The sequence below is a fragment of the Podarcis bocagei genome (genome assembly GCF_964188305.1).
Source record: "Podarcis bocagei genome assembly, chromosome: 10".
Classification (NCBI taxonomy): Eukaryota; Metazoa; Chordata; class Lepidosauria; order Squamata; family Lacertidae; genus Podarcis; species Podarcis bocagei.
The window spans coordinates 47915579-47937671 of NC_138135.1; the positions used below are offsets into that span (position 1 = coordinate 47915579).

The 22093-nt window shown below is 43.3% G+C and overlaps 1 protein-coding gene across 4 annotated transcripts in view; it reads left to right on the forward strand.

The window, feature by feature from the left end:
- The window catches only part of PTPRB (protein tyrosine phosphatase receptor type B), a 77294-nt gene that overhangs the window by 9242 nt on the left and 45959 nt on the right, over positions 1–22093 (forward strand). For 3 of the 4 annotated variants that reach the window (XR_014012687.1, XR_014012688.1, XM_081211933.1), the window contains 6 exons: positions 6553–6794; positions 11922–12198; positions 15879–16157; positions 16938–17195; positions 19216–19479; positions 20173–20442. Coding sequence is in view for 1 of the 4 variants with exons in the window: in XM_081211933.1 (XP_081068059.1) it covers positions 6553–6794; positions 11922–12198; positions 15879–16157; positions 16938–17195; positions 19216–19479; positions 20173–20442 (1590 nt within the window). In the remaining 3 variants the exon portion in view is untranslated. Of the gene's footprint in view, positions 1–6552; positions 6795–11047; positions 11173–11921; positions 12199–15878; positions 16158–16937; positions 17196–19215; positions 19480–20172; positions 20443–22093 lie in introns of those variants that run through there. The other variant, XR_014012689.1, reaches the window with a different exon arrangement.

A 22093-nucleotide genomic window follows, 5' to 3' on the forward strand; every position in this document is an offset into this window, starting at 1 on the left:
TCCAGTTAGAAAACCAAGGGGTCTATGAAATACCCTGCAAAGTCTGCCCAGCCACGTACATTGGACAAACAAACAGACGAATAAATGCACGTATCGCAGAACACAAGAATGCCGTCAAAAAAGAAGAAAAAACTTCCTCTCTTTACCAACACATGAAAGAAACAGGACACGAAATTAATTTTGCAGATTCCAAATTGCTCTTTAACATGGAACATCACCACAAGAGAATAATCATGGAAGCCATCGAGATAGAGAAACACCCTCACAACATGAACAAGCGTGACGACACGTCCCGCCTGCCAGACATCTGGAAATTAGCCCTCCCCACAAAAACCGACACCAGAACCAGAGGCACACAGAACGCCATCTCCAATCAACCACACCAGACCCAAACCCAGACCCTCTCCACAGATAAATTACAGACACCATCCAGTAGCCAAACCATAGTGGCACCTCCGGATGCTGCACCCCCCTGCAATCCCTACACAGATCTGGCTGGCACAGGGCACAAAACCACAGCTCGCCCCTATACACGAAGCCAAGCCAGAGCACAACTAAGTGCAGTACAGCCATCTTCTCAGAAAAACTCTTCACAAGCTCAAGAGGTCAAGACACGAAAGCTTTAGCAACTAATCCACACCTAATGACCCTCCTAAGTGGTACTCAGAATATCACTCAAGTAATCACTCAAGATATCCCTCAAGTAATTAATGAACAAAAGAAGAAAAGGCACATTAACCTGGGAACTTCCTCTCTGCCCAGAACGTTGGAGGCTATACACCACACCCCCTCAACAGTATTTATAGGAACTCAAACACTGAGACCCTGCTCTGTTCTAGTAACAAGAAGCCGAAAGCACCAGCCTGAAGATGACGAGTGAGACCTCGTCGAAACGTCGCCTAGACACCCCAACTCTTACACGGGAAGACACCCGAAGACACCAAAACCTGCATTCCTGTACCCGTGAAAATCTACGAAAGCATATATATATATATATATATATATATATATATATATATATATGGGGAAATCTGACTAACATGCTGGTGAATTTTGATGAGGACATTTTTTTAAAAAAGGAAAAAAAGAAATGCAACTGATGTGGAAATGTGGGGTATTGAACTTGATACTGCAGGAATGATAACTTGAGATAAACCAACATTGATGGGTTGGCTCATCCCTAGTGTGTGAGGACATTGTGGGAGCAAAAATTGCTTCCCTTCCCACTCTGTTGATGGAAGCCTTACTAAGAGCTGAGCAGCATTGTTGGCTTTTTATTACATCATCATAATCTACTACTGGGACGCGGGTGGCGCTGTGGGTTAAACCACAGAGCCTAGGGCTTGCCGATCAGAAGGTCGGCAGTTCGAATCCCCGTGATGGGGTGAGCCCTCGTTGCTCGGTCCCTGCTCCTGCCAACCTGGCAGTTCGAAAGCACGTCAAAGTGCAAGTAGATAAATAGGTACCACTCCGGCGGGAAGGTAAATGGCGTTTCCGTGTGCTGCTCTGGTTCGCCAGAAGCGCCTTAGTCATGCTGGCCACATGACCCGGAAGCTGTACGCCGGCTCCCTCGGCCAATAAAGCAAGATGAGCGCCGCAACCCCAGAGTTATCCGTGACTGGACCTAATGGTCAGGGGTCCCTTTACCTTTACCTTTAATCTACTACTACTATATCTGCCACACTGCTTAAAGTCAATACAAAAACAAAACAAATATACAAATCAACTAGTCAATAAAATAACATTGATTGTAAAGCCATAACAGCAACTCCTTGTGCTGCATCACAAACTACTTTTGAACCCACAGGTTTGAAATCAGCTTTGTCTCTGCCACAAACATACTTTCTATTCAAGAGTATGTCCCATTGACTTCAATAGTGCTTGCAGGCAAATGCTCATAGGATGCAACCTGAAAGAGATTACTAAAATTTGCAAATATCACAGTCCTTCCCAGTGGACACAGCCTGGGCCTTAAGCTTCACTTGTTGCTCCTCCGCCACATTTCTTCTATTGTAGTTCTGATTTAAAAACAAAACAAAACACAGTCACATGCAATATTCCAATATGCATAGTGTTATTATTTGTTCCAATCCTAGCACTGGTAAGCAAAACAACACACTTAGTGTAATAAAACCCATTGTGTTGATTGATTCAATCCAGAAGTGATGGTACTCATTCTATGGATAACTTGCAATTCAATGTTTCCACGTTGGAGTCTCCCTCTGAGTTCAAGAGTTTAGACAAAGCCCTGTTTATGCTGTGTTTATGCATTGTGATGCATATGTCACATTAAAAGATGAGAAAAACTAATGTACCCAATATGGTAGGTGGCACTATCAGGCCCTGTAAGAGTTTTGCCAAAGAAGACACTAGGATAGAATTGTTATAGGGTTTGGTCTTTGTGTCCATATCTCTGTAATGTTGTTGCTGATGAGTAGCAGTGTTAGACCGGGGGTGGAGGCTGTTTGTAAGCAAGTATAGACCTTCCACCACATAGGCCTGTGAGAGGGAAGTGCCATTGTCAGGACTGATCATTGTCAGCATGCTTGAGTGATTCGTAAGTAGAGATGGGTGAATATTTCGATTTCAATTCTGAAATCAGGACCATGATGGGGGAAAGGGTTAGTGCCCAACTCTCTGCCATGCGGTTTAGGGATCCCCATGCCAGATATTTGCAAAAGAAAATACTGCTATAAACTGCATGACCATTATCATCACCTCCACTTTGGCCCTGAATTAACTTGGCACTTTTTTTTTTTAGCGTATTGTTGACACAGTGTTGCCCATATGTTCCAAAATCTCCTGAAGGCACTAATTGAAGCAATCATCATGTTACAAATGCTACATCGCTCTATAATAACACAGAGTAGTGATTCCCATATGAAGGAGTTTAACCCACAAATGTATTGTTGGACTCCTGCAAATGGATTGTCACAGGGCCAGTGCTGGATGTTGGGCTGGCCTCACACTTACAGTGACTTTTGTGTGTGTAATTTAACAGACTCCTACAATTTCCTCTTCGGAGAAGAGCAAAGATTATAGTTTAAAATAGAAAAAACATTAGAAGTGAGTTGTGTGTTCATTGGCGGGGGTGGGCCTTCCTGAGGAGTTCAAAATACATGTTAGGCTAACATAACACACATGTTTTACATTGAAAAGGACCTCGGAGGAACATGCATCTTGTACATGTCAACAGAAGATAGACAGTTTTATTTTATTGGTAGCATTACACATGCATGTCAATGTTGTTGTTTTAAAGGGATGTTGTTCACTTCAAGATGAAAGTTCACAAAGTGGTCCTTTTGGCAGGGGAGAAATCATAGGTTGACATTCTAAGACTTCATAATTACACACTGAGTGATCATATTTGGAAACATCTGCTGCTTCTAACCTAGTAATTACAACTTTTTTAGAGGGGCCGTGAGCTAAAAAAAATTATACGTGGCAGGCAGCCTACTGTTGTGGCAGCAAAACAAGGTTTTGCCATGCGTGAAACTCTGCTTCTAGGAGTACTTTACCTCAAGCAAACACATCCTGCTATTGAAAGGTAACCTGGTTTTCTGTGAGAGGGGGAAGTTCACATTGCAAAGGAACAGTCCCAAACTTTTTGGCCTATAAATGTAGCCGTAGTGGTCATAGAACACCACAGATTGAGCCTTAATTCCCAGTCACATAGAAAGGACAACATTCTCTTACCACATAGGGAGAAGTACGGAATGTGAACGGAAAATGTGTAAAAGTTTCTTCCTGCACTCCCATTGTAATTTTGGCATTCCCTAAAAGATAGGTGACTTTAAAAAGCTCATATAATTACAGCCCATTACCAGAAGCTTGTGGGCAGTGCCCTCCAGGTTATTTCCTGAACAGAGCGGGCATGAGATTTTACATGGAAGAGTTCTGAATATCTGTTATTATAAAGCAGTCTTGAGCCATTTGTGACCAGCCAGGCTTAACGCAGCCTATCAGCTCTGTACGGCAGTCCACAAACGAATTGGAGAACTTCTTGGTTTTGTAATAGACCACCAAAATCTGCAAAAGCAAGTTGTTCCCGTATGCCTTGTACAAAGAGGTACACAGGTACAGAGCACATGAATGGGTAGATGAGAGGGCACATGCAGGAACATCAGGACCAGACTCTCCAAAGCTGAAGGGTTACCCATGTCTCCCTTGATTAACAGTGAAGAAAGCACTGGGTGTGGAGAGGGATAGGAACTTGCCCCAGACTGCTAGGAAGTGCTTCAAGAACAGGTGTGAATGGGCTTAGCATTTACAGGTTTGCCAGGGATGCAGTTGCATGTATCATGCACACCCACAAAACATAGTGAACCTTGTATATACAGGTGCCTGTTAAAAGTGAATTCCTTGACCTTGGGCAGAGGGGTTTCTAATAACCAGCCCACATAATCCGACTGAATTCCATTTCGTCTTTTATTGCATATGCATTTTTCTGTATCCATTTTGAAGATCTCAAACAAGCTTGCTATTGTAGGGTGGTTGCTGATTATCACATGAGAAGCATGCTTTTTGAATTCATCAGTCATAATGAACGAATAAGTCAAATTAGAATGGTAAAAAAGCAACCTACAACCGTACTGTTATCTGTCTGTCTGCCATAGCTCAGTAATAGTACATCTGTTTTACACTGAGAAGCTCAATTCTGCACATAATCAGATGCAGTATGGGAAATACTTCTCTGAAATCCCGGAGAGTCACTGCCAACATAGACCATACTGAGCTAGATAGCTACCTGGAAAGGTTCCATATCTCTGTCTGTCTGTCTGTCTGTCTGTCTGTCTGTCTGTCTATCTATCTATCTATCTATCTATCTATCTACCTACCTACCTATCGGCACTTCACTTTTATTATTGAACTGTTTGCTAATCTGCCTGCTCTTCAGTCTTTAAATTGGATTTATTTTTGTGGGGGGATTAAATAAGTTTGGTTGGATGTGGAATTGGACCCCCCCCCCTTTTATAAAAAAAAAAAGGATTCCCCCCCCCCATTTTTGAGAGGACTTTTCCATTTTATTCTTTGTGGATTAAATATATGGATTTCCAAGCTAGAACCTGGAGTTCTAGTTAAAATATATTAAAAGAATTGCTACTAAGCCAATCAAGCACTTTCCTGAGATAACGAACCCTGGAAAGCAGCTTGTCAAGATGTTGTTGCTGGTGTTTTCCAGAACTGAGCTCTGTATTGCCCTTGAACAAGTGACAACTAAGGGATTGGCTCTTCTGGATAGAATCTAGAAGGCGATCTGCAACTAATTGTTGTTGTTGTTGTTCTTGTTTAGTCATTTAGTCATGTCCGACTCTTCATGACCCCATGGACCAGAGCACGCCAGGCACTCCTGTCTTCTACTGCCTCCCGCAATTTGGTCAGACTCATGTTGATAGCTTCAAGAACACTGTCCAACTGCCGTCCCCTTTTCCTTGTGCCCTCAATCTTTCCCAACATCAGGGTCTTTTCCAGGGAGTCTTCTTGTGAGGTGGCCAAAGTATTGGAGCCTCAGCTTCACGTTCTGTCCTTCCAGTGAGCTCTCAGGGCTGATTTCCTTCAGAATGGATAGGTTTGATCTTCTTGCAGTCCATGGGACTCTCAAGAGTCTCCTCCAGCTCCATAATTCAAAAGCATCAATTCTTCGGCGATCAGCCTTCTTTATGGTCCAGTTCTCACTTCCATACATCACTACTGGGAAAACCATAGCTTTAACTATATGGACTTTTGTCGGAAAGGTGATGTCTCTGCTTTTTAAGATGCTGTCTAGGTTTGCCATTGCTTTTCTCCCAAGAAGCAGGCGTCTTTTAATTTCGTGATTGCTGTTACCATCTGCAGTGATCATGGAACCCAAGAAAGTAAAATCTCTCACTGCCTCCATTTCTTCCCCTTCTATTTGCCAGGAGCATCCAATTTTCCCCTTAGTACCCACTCCTGATAACAGCATTTTAGAGCTAGTTATCTGACCAAACTCTTGCCAGTTTCATTAAGAAATGCTTTTATGAATCTGCTTTTCCAAGTGATGCCCACCACAGTCTTTGAAGGCCACTATAACAAGATCCCATACACAGACACACTTTGTATCTGTGGTTAACCTGAGGTGGAAGACATCAATCATTATCTTTTAGCCTGCCCCTTTTTGCAGAGATCCAAGAGATCACTTTCTGAAACCTTTGTTCTCACTAGCAAGCAGGAATGGTTTGGCTTCTCTTGACAATAACACAGAGAGCATCCGGTATGCACTAGCTGCAAAAATAAAATCAGGACAAATGAAATAGATAAAATTGTTATAAGTTGTTTTGGTGATTCTGAGGTTTAACCTGAAATTAAGCTAAATTTAGATTCTTGGTGACTCTGGTATCTTCTCTCTCATACATCATGGAGGTTGGCTTTTATTATGTATGTATTTTGTTCTGGATTATTTTATTAATATTACTGCTGCAAGTTTCTCATGGCCTTTGGCTAGAACAATAAACAAGATGTGATTAGTATGCCTAAAAGTATTTTCAACTATGCTTAGCACTGACTTTATTTCCTGTCATTTATTCATCTTAGATTTTGAAGATGCTGAAACATTTGTTCGAACTACGAGAAGCACAGCCCTTACATTTAATTCTATAACACACAGTCCACAGAATGTTCTTGACACGAGCAGTATGGTGGTTTTCATCAGCAATGTCACAGAAATCAACAATAAAAACGTGGGCAAAGTCAACCCTACCCAGAATGTACTTGAAGTGACAAAAACACCCTGGATTCCCACACCTACCCATCATTTCTCTACCACCGAAGAACAGGTAAGTTCAGCTCATAGCTTGGATTGGCGGTAGTTCTTCTGCAGCTACTTTGAGGATAGAATCCTTCAAGCTTCACAAATTGTACCCAATCTAAGGCGTACAAAACTGACTGAGATTTGCCAGAAACTTGATCATCACCCTCATAATGCTAAGAGATAAATCATAAGGTGTGGAGGAGTTTGTGTGGATATGTGGTTCTATTGTATGCTTTAAATTGCCAAGAAACAGCAACCTATGACAAAACAGAATGCCTCAAACACTAGGGGATTGGACGGTGGTCCTCACCATTGGCAAATGATTTAGCAAGTAGAGTCACATCTGTATTGCAGCTTCTGGCACAGGCTGGTTGAGCTACTGTATTAGATAATGGTGCAGCCAAAATTCATATTTCCTGGCTCAGGAAAGGCAAACATTGCAGGCTCACAAGTTCTCTAGCTCACGGTCACAGAAGAACTTTAAGCCCTGCCTCCCTGTTCTTTCCCACCCCATTCCTGCCTCATATCCCCTTCACTTATCTTCATTGCTGTTCCAGCAGCAGGGGAAGGGAGGAAGATATCTTGCCCCCCCTCCTTCCTTCTCTGAGGATGCTTGGTATGCTACTATGGCAGCGTGCCAGGCATTAAGGGGGGAGAGGGAGAGAAATCTTCCTTCTGTTGGAAGACCAGCAAAGACATTGGGGACAGCAATGGCTGCTAGCTGTTCCTCCCAAGCCCCGCAAATGTCCCCCTCTGTTGGAAGGCACAACTGTGTACACCACATGGCCTGCGCTGGATCGCTTCAGATAGCCTGCTTCCTCAAGTGCAGTGGAAGAGACTATCCCATTGCCAGTGTGGAAGCACAGGTTCAGTTGCTGGTTTAGAAAGCTTCTGAACCATGGAATGGGGAGAAGGCACCATCTTGATCTTTGCCTCAGGTGGCAAAATGCCTCGGAACAGGCCTGAGGATGCTGTCTCATTGCAGGTGTCCAAGTATGATTTATTTGCCAGGCCTGTTCATTGTTGTATTTGGGATGGAGGATACTATTCATAAACTAGGATAAACAATAAACTAGGAAGCGGCTTGCAAACCCTAAAGGGGCAATGGGAACCAAAAAGCAGCATTTTCACTCATTTTCACATATTTTTCAGTTGAATTATCCAACCAGTTTTTGGTTGCATGCTTCAGAGTGGGGAACTATGTGCCACACAACAGCGACAACAGGTCTTGCTATTTATCTTTCAGCTCAGAAAAGACATGTACCCCAAATTGGGAAACGAGTCCGGGGAAGAATTCACTCCTGTCCAATCAGGAATCTAAAGCTTCTTTACAAAGGGTTGCATAAGAAGGCTGAGTTATATGAGGCTAAAGGGTTAGATGCTGTGGCTTGTGCAAATTATCGTTAACTTGTTAAGGGTACAGGGGTAGGAGATTTATTTATTTAATATTGATTTAGGCTAAATACTTATATGCTGCCTTCCAGGCCACTTTCAAAAGACCATTACACAAGAGGAAACTGTAGCTTCATAGACAGAGCAGGGGTCACCATGGAGCTCACAGCATGAAGCAACTCCAACGTGAGAAAAAGTTACAGCATTTGGGATTTCTTAGGTTAGAGAAAAGGCAAGTAAGAGGTGACATGATAGTTTACAAAAGTATACATGCCACTAGAATTTGTGGACATCCAGTGAAGAGAAATGTTGGAAGATTCCTCTTCCATTGATAGCAGTGGAATATTGATTCACTTATGTGTTGAGGCATGTTTCAGTATGCAGCACATCTTGAGTATATTTTTGAAAGGAGATTCCTTTTTATATGGATTCATGGTGGGTTGCGGTGTTAATTATGCTTTACTTTGTTCTGCTTCTGACCATCCATATCCATGTACGTCAATTGTTCTGGGAGGCACATATATGTTCAATATATATCTGAGACATTGAAAACATAGTGGACAGTGTTAAAATGCTAAACATTATTGTGAAGAACAATAACAGTTATTCATTTACACAATGAAAGGCTGGATGCTGCTGTTTGACTGAGGTCAACTGTTTTTCAAGGCACGATGGTGGTTGCTTGGTGATGATGGTTTTTAAAATTGTTTACACAAGACCAACCTTGGGTTGGAAGTAAATCAGCAGCTCGCACTTTCAGAACTAGGAGAAAAGCTATGCAAAGCCCATTTCCTCTTGATAAAAAAGAGAGAGAGATTTGTGTGTGTGTGTGTGTGTTTTAAAGCCAGGAAACCTTGAGAAAGGATCTAAAGCAGACTGGGACCTACTATTGATGATATGTTCAGTCACTCCCCACAGTTACTTCCAGCTCTTTCTTTTATTCTCTCTTCTTAAAACTTGGGTCAGCAGAAATAGTATTGTTGCACATCTATTCAGTATCAGCTGTAATATTTATTTGGCACTACCTACATTTGTTGTCCCATTACAAATTATGCAGTATTTAAGATAGTAAAAGCTGCAAGAGCACTCTACCTATGTAAACCAAAATGATTGTCTTCCATCAGTGCTGCCTTAATTCTCCTGCAAACTTTACAGTTTGTTTACAGATTGTTTCTTTAGTGATAAATAGTTCTAACTAATTGTTATTGGAAAAGAAATGACAGAATTCATTTGTCTGTTCTTTTTCCAAAGGATAGGCAAATATTCCTTGAAAATATGGAAATTTGCTTGCTTTGAGTTATATATATTTCTTAAGGGCAATTTATTTGGGTCAAGGGTGGTAGTTGACTCCAGGGCACATGCTGATCCAAGGAAAAGAAAAACTGAGATAAACTGGCAGTTTTTCAGACTAATGATATTCCTACAGCCATGGAATTGAGATACCATTGGACTTTTTGCACTTGACACAACTCTTGTTGTTTTCAAGTTAGCAAGGCTATATTTTTAAGCAATATTGGCTGGAATGTGTGAGAGAAAAATAATGGTTGTCTGTTGATTATGGATTTGTGCTTGCTAAGACAGAACAGAGGAAATTTGCATTTCCGGTAAAAGGGAGGAAAAGAGCTTGCCTACAGAGAGAAAAAATTATATCTCAGCTCTGAAAGGGCACTTAAGGTCTTGTTTGTACAGTCAAGAGAGTTTGGAATAGTTGCTGAGGTGGTTGTTGTGGGGAGAGCCATCTTTACTCTGAGTGCAAGGGAGCCCAACGCCAGAGACGGCATGTCAGCTCTGTGTTTGTAGAAAATTTGCACAACACGTGTTCACCACAGGTATCAGCCACGGTGTCCACGCAGCCATTTCCCCCGGGCACGGCAACTGTGTTGAGGGAAATATTACTACCCCTGGGTTCATTTCCATGACCCTGATAACTTAGGGGTGCCAACTTGAATTTAAAAAAATGGGGGGGAGCCTCAGATAAGCCCCATAACACAATGGCAATGCCTATCAACTTTTGGGGGGCAACCCCTTCAAATATTTTATGGGGGTCAAAGGGACCTCGGTCCCTAGGAGTTGCCTCCTGTGGTCCAACTTCGCTTCAGCCTTGGCTCTACCCACTCCACCTCACGACCCCATGGCTGAAGCGAGTGAAAGCAGTAGCTGCCTCTCTTGTTGTTGTCCAAACAAGCTCTGGACCTGGGGGGGGGGAATCCCCGGAGGGGAGAGGAGAAGGAGGCAAGCGACCACTGAGGGGCAAGTGTGAACCGAGGAGGTTTAGAGAGGACATTCCAGGGGGAGGAGAAACGCCTGAAGGAAACCATCTCCAGTGTCAGAAATAGCCCTGGGAAAAGAAGGTCCGAGGCGAGCGAGGGGAGGAGGAGGAAGGAAGAGGGGCAGGGTGCGGCGGAGGAAGAGAGAAACGCGGAGAGGGCATGATGGAGAGGGAGAGCGCGCGCGCCAAGGCGCTGTGAGGAGAGGAGCAAAGGGAAGGGAGGCAAAGAGCTGCTGGCTGAGGCAGAGGGCTCTCTCTCTCTCTCTCTCTCTCTCTCTCTCTCTCTCTCTCTCGTGTGTGTGTGTGCCGCCTCGGGCATTGGCTCTGTGAGGGGAAGAGAAGCAACCGGCCGCCGAAGCGCCTGGCCATGGCCGCGCGGGGAGAGCGGCGGGCAGCCGTCTCCCGCCGCGCCTTTACACCGCGCCTGCCCGCCTTGGGCAGCGGCCCGTGCGCTCGGCCGGCGCGAAGGAAACTTCCTCGAGGAGCGTCGTGAGGGCCGGCCTGCCTGTCGAAGTCGAGCTGGCCAGCAGAGGGCGGCCGCGGGCTGCTACCCTCGGCCCCGCAGGCGGGCGGGCGGGCGGGCAGGGGAGGGAGCTGAGGAAGGCGCCGCCGCCGCCGGCGGGGCCAAAGGCGCCTCCTCGCCCCCACCACCTGCAGGCTGCCTTGCAGATCCAAGCGGATGGCAAGGCTGAGATGCGGAGCGGGAGTCTCCTTGTGGATTCTCGCGCTGGCCCTTCTCAAGGTGGGTGGCAGCCACGCGCAAAGCAAGAGGATGGGGAGGGGGGGGACTTGCAAGGCAGGAGCCTAAGCTGGAGACTTCTGAATATCGAGATCCAAAAGATTCATGCATTGCAGGGGGTTGGACTAGATGACCCTCGGGGTCCCTTCTATGATTCACCCTCCTGGCAAACGCAGCCTGCCTCCTCCAGTGCTACCTGTCAGATCAGCCTCTAACTTACCTTTGCTTTCAGCGCTAGCTTATCACACAGGATCCCATCCAGGATGGAAGTTCTCTCCTTTGTTCTCTTCTCCCTCCTACACACATAATGTTACTTCTCCAAGCTGGCTGCACAGAAGTTAACCACTACTGATGCAGTTCTGGGTATTCAAAAAGAGTTCATCATCTTGCACATGAATTAACATCCTTTCACACCCGTGACCAGCACACATCTATTCAAAGAGGAGAATGGGGTGAAGTGGAAGCTGTGTTCTGCGGCTGGGGTTTGTGTCTACAGGTTTTGGGTATAACATGTACAGAGTGCAAGGCGTGTGTGTGTGTGTGTGTGTGTGTGTGTGTGTGTGTGTGTGATTTTACATGCACATATATAAGGAAGTCATTTCCATCCAAAATGAGGGACTTGTTCCAAGTTTAAGATTAAAGTGCAACAGTCTGAAATTTAGAACGATTGCCTCAGGTGACCGTAGAAGAGACAGAGATCGTTTGCTCTTGGATGAGATAATCACTGTGTGCTGTTTCTGATCCTTCTCCAGAGTGGTCTAGGAGCTCCAGTAAAATGCACCATCAACCAGACAGAGTGGAAGGTCTCCAGCCAGTCTGTCCATCTCAGGTGGGACAGTTTGGGATATCCCTGTAACTTCAGCGTTACCTGCAACTCCCGCAATGCCTTGTACAGGGTTTGCCAGCCCATCCAGAAAGTCAACCGTTCCTATGAATGTGACTACAACGGCTTGGAAGCAGGGACTTGGTACCATATCAGGATTGTCTCTCTGTCTGATGGAGAAACCAGCAATATCACATTGCAAACAGGTATGGGTGACAGGCGCAGGTTTGATGAGCCCTTCGAGGGGAGTTTTGGCATAGAGGGAAGATCTGTCATTGCCCTGTTGTCTCTGTGATGCTCAACCTGAACTTGTGAAATGGAGATTATCAAGGGATAGCACAAGTCATTCCAAACACTTTTCAATATATTCCAAATGTAGGTCAGTGGGTACATAATAATCCACACCCACCCACTTGCTAGAACTTTATTCTAGTTCCTAAAAACAATCTCTCTTAGTTAAGCTTAATAGCTGATTTGACTTTCAAGGTGAGCAATGATCTGGAACTCATTAAAAGAAGTGGCTTGAAATCTAAAAAAGAAAAAGAAATTCAAGCATATATATTGTACTTTACAACTGGGCTTATATTTTGAGCTTCTGCTTATGTTAGTCATTTTTAGTAATTTTGTCCCAATTTAGGCTGCAATCCTATGCTCCCTTACCTGGAGGTAACCTGTTTTGCACTGCTGGGTATCTTTCCTGCCTTTAGTTGTTAAGTGGCTGAATACAGATTTTACACAGGATAGTTGAGTGATACTTGATGGTAACTATCTAAGTGACTTTCTTTTCTCAAATGATGCAGTTAGAATAACACTGAAAAAATATGGATGGTTCTTCTTACAGGTACATAGGTGAGATTAGTCACAAATACTCACTTACAGTGCAGTCCTATGTATGTCCACTCAAAAGTAAGTCCTATTGAGTTAAGTGGGACTTACTCCCTAGTAAATGTGGAGCGCAGGATTGCAGCTTTAAGAGTTAAAGAGAAAGTGATTATGATAGCTTTCCAAGGAAACATACTCGGTCCTATATATATTTAAAGGACCTGAAAATGCTCTTAGTTTTCAACATCAATCATCACCGAGCATTTGTGTAATATTCTGTAATATGTTATCAAATGCAGTCCTAGATGCACAGTTTTAAAGTGCATTGTAGTTTGTATTTGAAATTGATGGCAGCAGAATAATCCAAAGTGATGATTCTTAGTTATTGTCTCAGGACACATTTCCTTACCTACTTACACCTCAAACTAACAGGTACATTATTAATGTAATTTCACACAGCCCAGTAAAGCTTCCACTATAATGATTAGGGTGTATCTTGCAATATCACATTACTGATAGGCAAGTTCTCAAGGTAGAAACAGACTACAGAGCGTTATTTTCCACAGCAAGTGAAATGTTATGCAAATAAAAACATTTTGTATTTGGTTTGTAAATATCATTTGCAACATATATCCATGCTTTCTGGAAATTGTGTACTGTAGAAAGGCAATGGGTTGTATTCTTCTCAGTCCTCAGAGCAGACCAATGAAATTATTAAACCTTAGACATATCATATTAAATATATATAGCTAAGAAGTCTTCATCCCCTTCAGATGCAATATAATCAATTGTGAAATATAATCTATTCCTGTGCACAATACTCTAAAATGCTTTTTCAACTTGGATGTTTAAAAGAGTAATAGTACAATCCTGCACATGTGTACTCAGAAACATGTGCCATTGTGTTCTATGGGGTTTACTCCTAGGTACCCATTACTTGGGAGTAAGCCCCCATTGGACTCTGTAGGATTTACTTATGAGTAGTCAAGCGTAAGATTGCTCTGCAAATGAAATACTCTAAGACATTATTGTACTGCAGGACATAACTTAATAAAAGTAAACACATTTTTCTATGAGAACAAGGTTCATATTTTTTCAAAATTTGAGACAGATAGACATCCAGCTTCTCTGTAAGAGCACTAGCTTTTTGTCAATACATTAATTTGATTTGGCAACAATAAATTGATGTGGAAGGTAAAATACTGACTCCTATTGAAGCCACTTGCAATACTTTGCTAGGAAGAAGGATAGAAACTGAAATAATAATAACTGGTGCAATTGGCTTCTTATTTGGAATCTTTACAAAAAGCACAACTTTTCAAAGTTTCGGCACAATTGATTTCTTATTTAAATGTTAAATTGTGTAGCCAGCGTTCAATAAGAGTCCCGCAAAAATATCTTCTTAGAAATATCTTATTTCTATGATATATCGGTATTGGACAGCTGCCAGTCAAGAACTTTATAACAATGTAAATGGTTTTTTAAGTGTTTGTTTCCAGCCAGGGCTTTTCAGGCCAGGCACTTCCCAAGCTCATTGTTCCTTTGTTATAACGGATGTACAGAGGACTGAGTGTTTTGTGTTCTGGGCTAGATAGATTAGATAAAGTCTGAATTTCTGAACTTCGCCTTCTAGGCACGCAACCTTTTAAAATTTGCTTTAGAAGTTGTATCCCACCTCCACGTCTTTCCTCATTTGTGTAAATTTTTAATTTAAGGGGCAACCCCAACTAGACTTAAGCACCCTGAGAAAGTTGTATTTGCTTAATTCTTCTGCAGAAATCACTGCAGGTCTTTAAAGGGGACTGGATGACTTGAAGCCTTCTCCATCCCACAGTTCAGGGCAGTAACAATCTGGTAAAAACATAAAGCCCTACCAGGTGTTATACCTCAGCCCTTATACCATCATATTCTTCTACTATCCAAAATCCAGAAACATTTTTTAGCGCTTTGTAAATCACATAGGCAGAACCTTGAATTTCCATTATGAGAGCACCAATGGCACATGCTTCTAATGACCAACCTCTGTCAGAAGGCAGCTGCAGTGTTCAGTATCAGCTGCAGCTTCCAAAAAATGCTATCAAGGGCAGTATTTTGTAGAGTAAATTGCAGTAGTCTAGTTGTGAAGTTATGAAAAGATGGCTGCTAGGTACAAATCTGAGGGGAAAGGCAGTGTAACCAGGTGGATTACAGATGGCTTGATACAGGAATGGCCAGTTGGTAGCCTAGATTGGTGAAGGCAGCACACCTGTCAGATGATAAGATGGTTTGTTCTTGCAAGCCCCAGCCAATGAGCTACTGAGATGGATAATGGGGCATCTACATTAGAAGCAATACACAAATCTCTCCGGTGCTCAAGGCCACTGGCCAAAAGCAGTGTGGAAGCGATCAACACACAGCTTCTGACCCTTATATTACTTCTGAGAAAGCAAAATTCAAGAGTGTCCCTATTGCCATTGCATAATCACCCCATTACTTTCCACGGTGGTTTTTGGAATCGGTGCACAAGTGTTTCTTGTGCTCCTTTTGACTGTGGCACCTATTCTGGTATGAAGGAGAGCATGCTCTGAAGATCACTCAGTCATTTTTTTTTGGGGGGGTGCCATCCAGGTGAGACGCAACCTGCCTGCGTGGCATGATTGACTTAGGGATTTGTGCTACCACACCAAAATCGATGCAAGAGAGTTGTGAACCACTTCAACCTGGGTTGCCTTTGGTCCTGCTCCCAACAGAGGCTACTGAGACAGCATCGTGCACTAATAATTCCTACTCTGTCATCATCACCTGTGTCATCACCCACTATGCCCCTCCCTTCTAAAATGTGATCACTCTCAGTCAAATATCTTCCTCCTCCATCCTCGTCCTCAGAGTGCTTGCTTTAGCCTTTTTCACTTTGAGGTAGAATCCATTCCTCTCCCTTTCTCTAAACAGGTCTTTGTTGACCTCGGCTCACCCTCCCAGTGACTGCTGTGGAGAACTTTTATTTTCATACTTGTTAAAAGATTAAGTGAATTTGTGTGCATTGCATTGGGGTTTATTACGTGTTTGTTTGTTTTCTGGAATGCAGACCCCTTGCCACCTGCAAGATTTGAAATTAAAAAAGAAGGAATTACAACCACAACCTTGCAGGTGTGGTGGAGCCCATCCTTAGGAAAAGTAGACTGGTATGAGCTGCAGTTACTTGATAGTGACACCAACAAAGTCCATGAGGTCCAAGTTCCTGGAGGCCTTTCAAGAAATGAACAGACATTTGCCAATCTCACCCCTGGAAGCAGATACACTATATCGATCAGTGCAGCTGCTGGAAATAAAAAGAGCCCTTCAACTAACATCAGTGGTTCTACTGGTAAGATATCTTTCTTTGACTAATCCTACAATAATATTGGATGCAGGTGGCACTGTGGGTTAAACCACAGAGCCTAGGACTTGCTGATCAGAAGGTTGGCAGTTCAAATCCCCACAACAGGGTGAGCTCCCGTTGCTCAGTCCCTGCTCCTGCCCACCTAGCAGTTCAAAAGCACGTCAAAGTGCAAGTAGATAAATAGGTACTGCTCTGGCGGGAGGTAAACGGTGTTTCCGTGCGCTGCTCTGGTTTGCCAGAAGCAGCTTAGTCATGCTGGCCACATGACCTGGAAGCTGCGCCGGCTCCCTCGGCCAATAAAGCGAGATGAGCACTGCAACCCCAGAGTCAGTCACGACTGGACCTAATGGTCAGGGGTCCCTTTACCTTTACCTTTACAATAATATTATTCCACTTGCATTTCTCATATCCCTTAAAAGGCTATGGGGAAAACATAGTATCAAACAAGAAATAAGCATTAAAAAGATGACAACGGGTTAGTTACTGAAAATCAGCCAAGTGATATCCATAATCCCATCTAGCCATTTAAACAGGTATTGCATCAGAGTAGCATTAGGATGGCTTTATGTTTTAATTGCAGCCATTTTGATTTCTCTTCTAAGCATAAATAAATATTTTGAGTGAAACGTAACAGTCTTTGTTTTGTAAAATATGCAGTATATTTTAAGGACATTTGTGTTGCAAATCCTAAATATTTTAACAGCTGTACAATTTTGTTTGTATATAAACCATTTTTCTCCCTCCCCACTCCTTCTCTCTTAACAGCTCCTTCTCCAGTAGAAAATATCCAGGTTTTAGTCAAGGCTGAAACAATCCATGTTTCGTGGTTGCCAGGTGCTGGGAATGTGGATCAATACGGGCTGGTTTTGCTGGATAAAGATGGTCCAGTTCAACAAATGGATCTAGAGAAACACTATTTGGCATACAATTTTTCAGGACTAACACCAGGACGTCTGTATAATCTCACTGTCATTTCCAAAGCTGCAGGGCTGGAGAACTACAATTTTAGACTAATTAGGACTGGTAAGGTTTTACAGATCTTTCCTTGAATAAGAGAGCAGAGTGTGAGGATAAAACTACCAATACATTTTTCAGTAGAAATCTAACAACATGGCCTCCTGCAAGGATCACAGTCGACATCTGAAATATTTGTTCATATAAATGTCCCTATAGAGCATGAGATTGTAAGGAGAGCATGCAGATTTTTTGGGGAAATGTGAAGGGCTGCAGTCTCAAGCTGCTTGAGATCTTTAGGAGATTTGTGTAATTCAGAGTCTCGTGTGTAAATGTGAGTGCATATGAGTCACCAGCATATATGGGTTGTCCGTCTTGCATCAGTAATGGAAGTTGCTCCAGGCATTCCCCTTGGAGGAGTCCAAGGAGCACACATCAGAGATCCAACTGACAGCAGCCAATTGCTGGATTAGAGCAACTGAATATAATAAAGTCAGCAGTTGGCACGTTAGGTATTTCTGAACATTCGCTTTACTCATTTAGACTCTGAATTAAGGTAACTGTATTCATCATTTATATTTTAGACTCTCTGTGCATTGACCGTTTCACTTGGATGTTTTGTGTAAGCACTGTCGCCTTAAAGAAAATATTAGATAGTAGTCAAAAAGCCAGCTTCAAAAGCAGTTAAATATGGTTGCTCAAAATTCTGTGGCTTTCCCAATGGTGTTGGATTGCAGTTCCCATTAACCCTGACTCTTGGCCATGCTGGTTGAAGCCAATGGGAATTAGAGTCCCCAAACCACAGGAGTCTCCAAACCACATGTTGTCCATCGCTACTGTAGACTCAGTGACACCATATTGAACCTGGGGCCATCTGTGTTCAAAGCAGATGCTCTAGCATTTCGCAAAATGTCCTGTGTCAGAGCAACAAAGAATTCTAATTAAACTGTAAACCACCCTTTGATTCTCGGATGAAGGGAGGTATAAATTAGCAATCTTATGCCATTATAAGCTGGATAGCTCAGTTGGTTAGAGTGTGGTGCTGATAATGCCAAGGTTGCAAGTTTGATCCTCATAAGGGACAGCTACATCTTCCTGTGTTGCAGGAGTTTGGACTAGATCAGGGGTCTGCAACCCGCGGCTCCGGAGCCGCATGTGGCTCTTTTATACCTTTGCCGTGGCTCCGGGGCGGATACTAACGAGGGGAGGAGGCGCATTGTGCGCCCCGACACTCCCCACTGTGGCGGGCACTGTACTGGCTGTGATGTCGCATGGGGGCGATGCGTGCGTTAGTCACGCACCGTCCCGACGTCACCTTCCCGCCCGCTGTCAGATCGCGGCTCCGGAGATATATTTGTTTTAAATCCGCAATGGTTTTGCGGCTCCCAGGTTTTTTTTCCTTCGGAAACGGGTCCAAGTGGCTCTTTTTGTCTTAAAGGTTGCAGACCCCTGGACTAGATGATCCTTACGGATTCTCTGTAATTGGGGATTTTCTCTAAGACAGAATGTTGAAGTCAGATCACCTAATGTCATGTAATGCATGGTGGTTGATAGTCTGTGGGGTGGGGAAATTTGGGACCCAGCTCACTGGCTGAATCTGGTTCCCACTCCCTGGTTACACAGAGAAGATAAACCCTGCCAAACCCATTTAATCGTGCAATTTCCAAGGCTGCTTGCTAGATGGCAGCCGCTATTTTTCCTCTTCACTGCTGCTATTTTCCTCACTTCTGTCCTTCCACAAGTGTTCCTAGACAAATAGGGATTGTGTACTAGATGTGATGATGTTACAGTCTATTTGGCTGTCAGATTTGGCTATTTGCTGATTTCACTAGGGAACAATTAAGCCCATTTAGTGAAGGCATTGCTGCCTCTAAAGGTCACCCGGGTCAACACCATTGCAGCCCTTTATGAATGATTTGTGAATAATCACTTAAAAGGGTATCATTTCCCAAATTTTGAGAAACATTTTTGTACTCAGCCATAGTATCTATTACTGTTCTGTGCATTGGTATCCTAGTTTCCAGTATTACATACAGTTCTGAAGTCTACACAGCCGATAAATTTCTTACTCTTTTTTTTATAAAAATAGTTCCAGCCAAAGTTTTAGATTTGCTGGTAACTAATGACGGCAGCTTGGATACCCTAAAAGTGACGTGGAAGGGGCCTCCAGGAAACCTTGATTTCTACAACGTCACCTTGTTTCATCTTGGATCTGTTAAAGAAAGGAAATCTTTAGAGTCACATGTCACAGGGACATCCTTCAACAAACTAATACCGGGACGTCTTTATCAAGTTGATGTCAACACAGTCAGTGGTGAATTGTTCACTGAAGCGACAGCATATGGCAGGACAGGTACGTTTCTACAATTTTCTAATCAGAAACACTTTCACGTTTTCCACCTATTACCTTCCATACAGGAGATATTATGGGGAAAGAGAAGATTTTGGTTCCAGTAGAATACAAAAACATGGTACCCACTTGCAGTTCTCTCTACTGACCAGTCTATCTGCAGCAGCCTTCTTTTTGCAAATCCGTGTTATATCCTCTGAAGGAAGATCAGGCCAGATCTTGATATTATCTCAGAAAACACATGGTCCTCTGGCCTGCATTTGATGAGACAGTCTGGACTGTGGGGTTGGGTACTTGCAGGACAGAACTGCTGTCAAGAGGAATGCTTAAGTGTGCCCCACACCCAACAGTTCACGGTTCAAATACCCTATCAGCCATTCTTCATCCCAGCCTGGTCACTTCTAGTTTCAGAGTCTAGCTGGATAAAAAAGTATTCCCACCCACCTGCCATTCCTCCCTTACAATTGTCCTCCATTGCTGGCATGATACAGGAAACAGAACCATATACTGTTCTTTCATTGGGCATTGAAAAGTAATGTTAAATTCATGCTTCCAGTATTGCCTAGTGATTTTGAGAACACATATGGGAAGCTATTGACTAGACGGTTGTTCACTGAAGTACACTTGTGAACCAATGACCTCTTCCATGATAGAACACAGTCTTCTGTTTCATGTTGTTGAAATTATATGTTTCAGTTCCCCAGAAAGTTTCAGAGCTGAAAGCCGACAGCATGGGCTCATTAAGGGCTCTGAAAGTGAACTGGTTGCCCCCTACTGGAGACTGGGAGAAGTACTGTATTGTGCTGTTTGACCATGCTACGGTGCTGCTGAATACTACAGTGGAGAAAGACCAAAGGGAATATATTATCACTGGTTTAAGGCTTATTCCAGGAAGACAGTATGAGGTGGAAGTTACTGTCGTAAGTGGAGACTTGAAGAACACAGCACGCTGCAAAGGCAGAACAGGTAAGCAAACTTTTTTTTATCGTGGTCAGAAAGAAACTCTGAAAACTGACAGAGAGATTGCTTGCGTGTGATTAGATGTAGTCTATTATGGGATGCATTTGCCTTCGCGAAATGCTTATGTGTGGATTTATAATGCTATTCTAACGCTGACTGTGTTTGCATGAACAGATTCAATGAGCATTAAGTGTACAGTTTCTGCAGAGATCAGTCATGAGAAGGTGGCTTAAAAATTTTATTTTTATTTTCATTGTCCTTATTGCCATAGGTATAGTTTTACACGTTTATAATAAGCAACCTATTGCTTACTCAGACTGCAATCTTTTGCATTACCTGTTATGTGACGTCTTTTAAGTGGATGTCATGTAACTGCTATGGCTTCTCTCAAAGAATCCTGGAAACTATGGTTTGTTAAGGGTGCTAAGAGCTCTTAGAATGCCCTTATTCCCCTCACTGAGCTACAATTCCCAAATTTTCCTGGGGAGATGCATTGATCGCTAAACCACGCTGGGAATTGTAACACTGCCAGGGGAATAGGGTGTCTCTTTACAACTCTCAGCAACTAAACAAGCTACAGTTCCCAGGATTCTTTGGGGAAAGCCATGACTGTTTAAAGTGGTATGACACTGCTTAAAATGTATGGATATACGGTATGTGGCCAGAATAAACAAAAGGCCATATTTCAAGTAATAATAATAATCTTTATTACGGTCCAACGACCCATAACATAGATACAGAATAAAATACAGACTCATATAGATAACCCCCAAGGGAAGGGAGACTGAAGCATTATTTGTTTAGTCATGGGTATGTTGATCTTTGATTTGTATGACTACTGAAAGAAACTTTGTCAAGTTGGTTTTGGTTTCTTGCTCTTGGGCTTGTTGATCGGAAGTTTGGTGGTTCGAATCCGCGCAACAGGGCGAGCTCCCATTGCTCTGTCCCAGCTTCTGCCAACCTAGTACAGTGGACCCTCCAGATACGAGCTTAATTCATTCCGAGGATCCTTACGTGCCCCAAAAAGTCTTCAACATGAGGTACCACTTCTTCGCATGCGCGCAGCGCAATAAAGAGCTTCTGTGCACATACGTGGCGCGCAGAGCACTTCTGTACATGCACGCGTGGTGAAACCCAGAAGTATACACTTCCGGGTTTGCTGCTTTCGCAACCCGAAAGTTACATTACCCGAGTGTCCACTGTAGTTCAAAAGCACACCTGTGCAAGTAGATAAATAGGTATCACTGCAGCAAGAAAGGAAATGGTGTTTCCATGTGCTCTGGCTTATGTCACGGTCCTCCGTGCACCAGTAGCTGTTTAGTCATGCTGGCCACATGACCTGGAAAACTGTGGATAAACACCGGCTCCCTTGGCCTGAAAAGCAAGTTGAGCGCCGCACCCCATAGTAGCCTTTGAGTGGACTTAACCATCCAGGGGTCCTTTACATTTTACCTACCACTCAACCTGTGTCTTTCCACCTCCCTAGATGCAGCGCCCCAAGTCTCACACAGCTGTTGCTGCTGTAAAGCACTGTTCTTGACAGAGGGGAAATGGCTAGTAGGTCCATGGTCTGTGGTTTGTTTGCACAACTGCAGGAATGCCTGCCTGCTGGATACTTTTCCAATGGCAGCAGTCTCTGGCTATGGCAGTGGTGGCA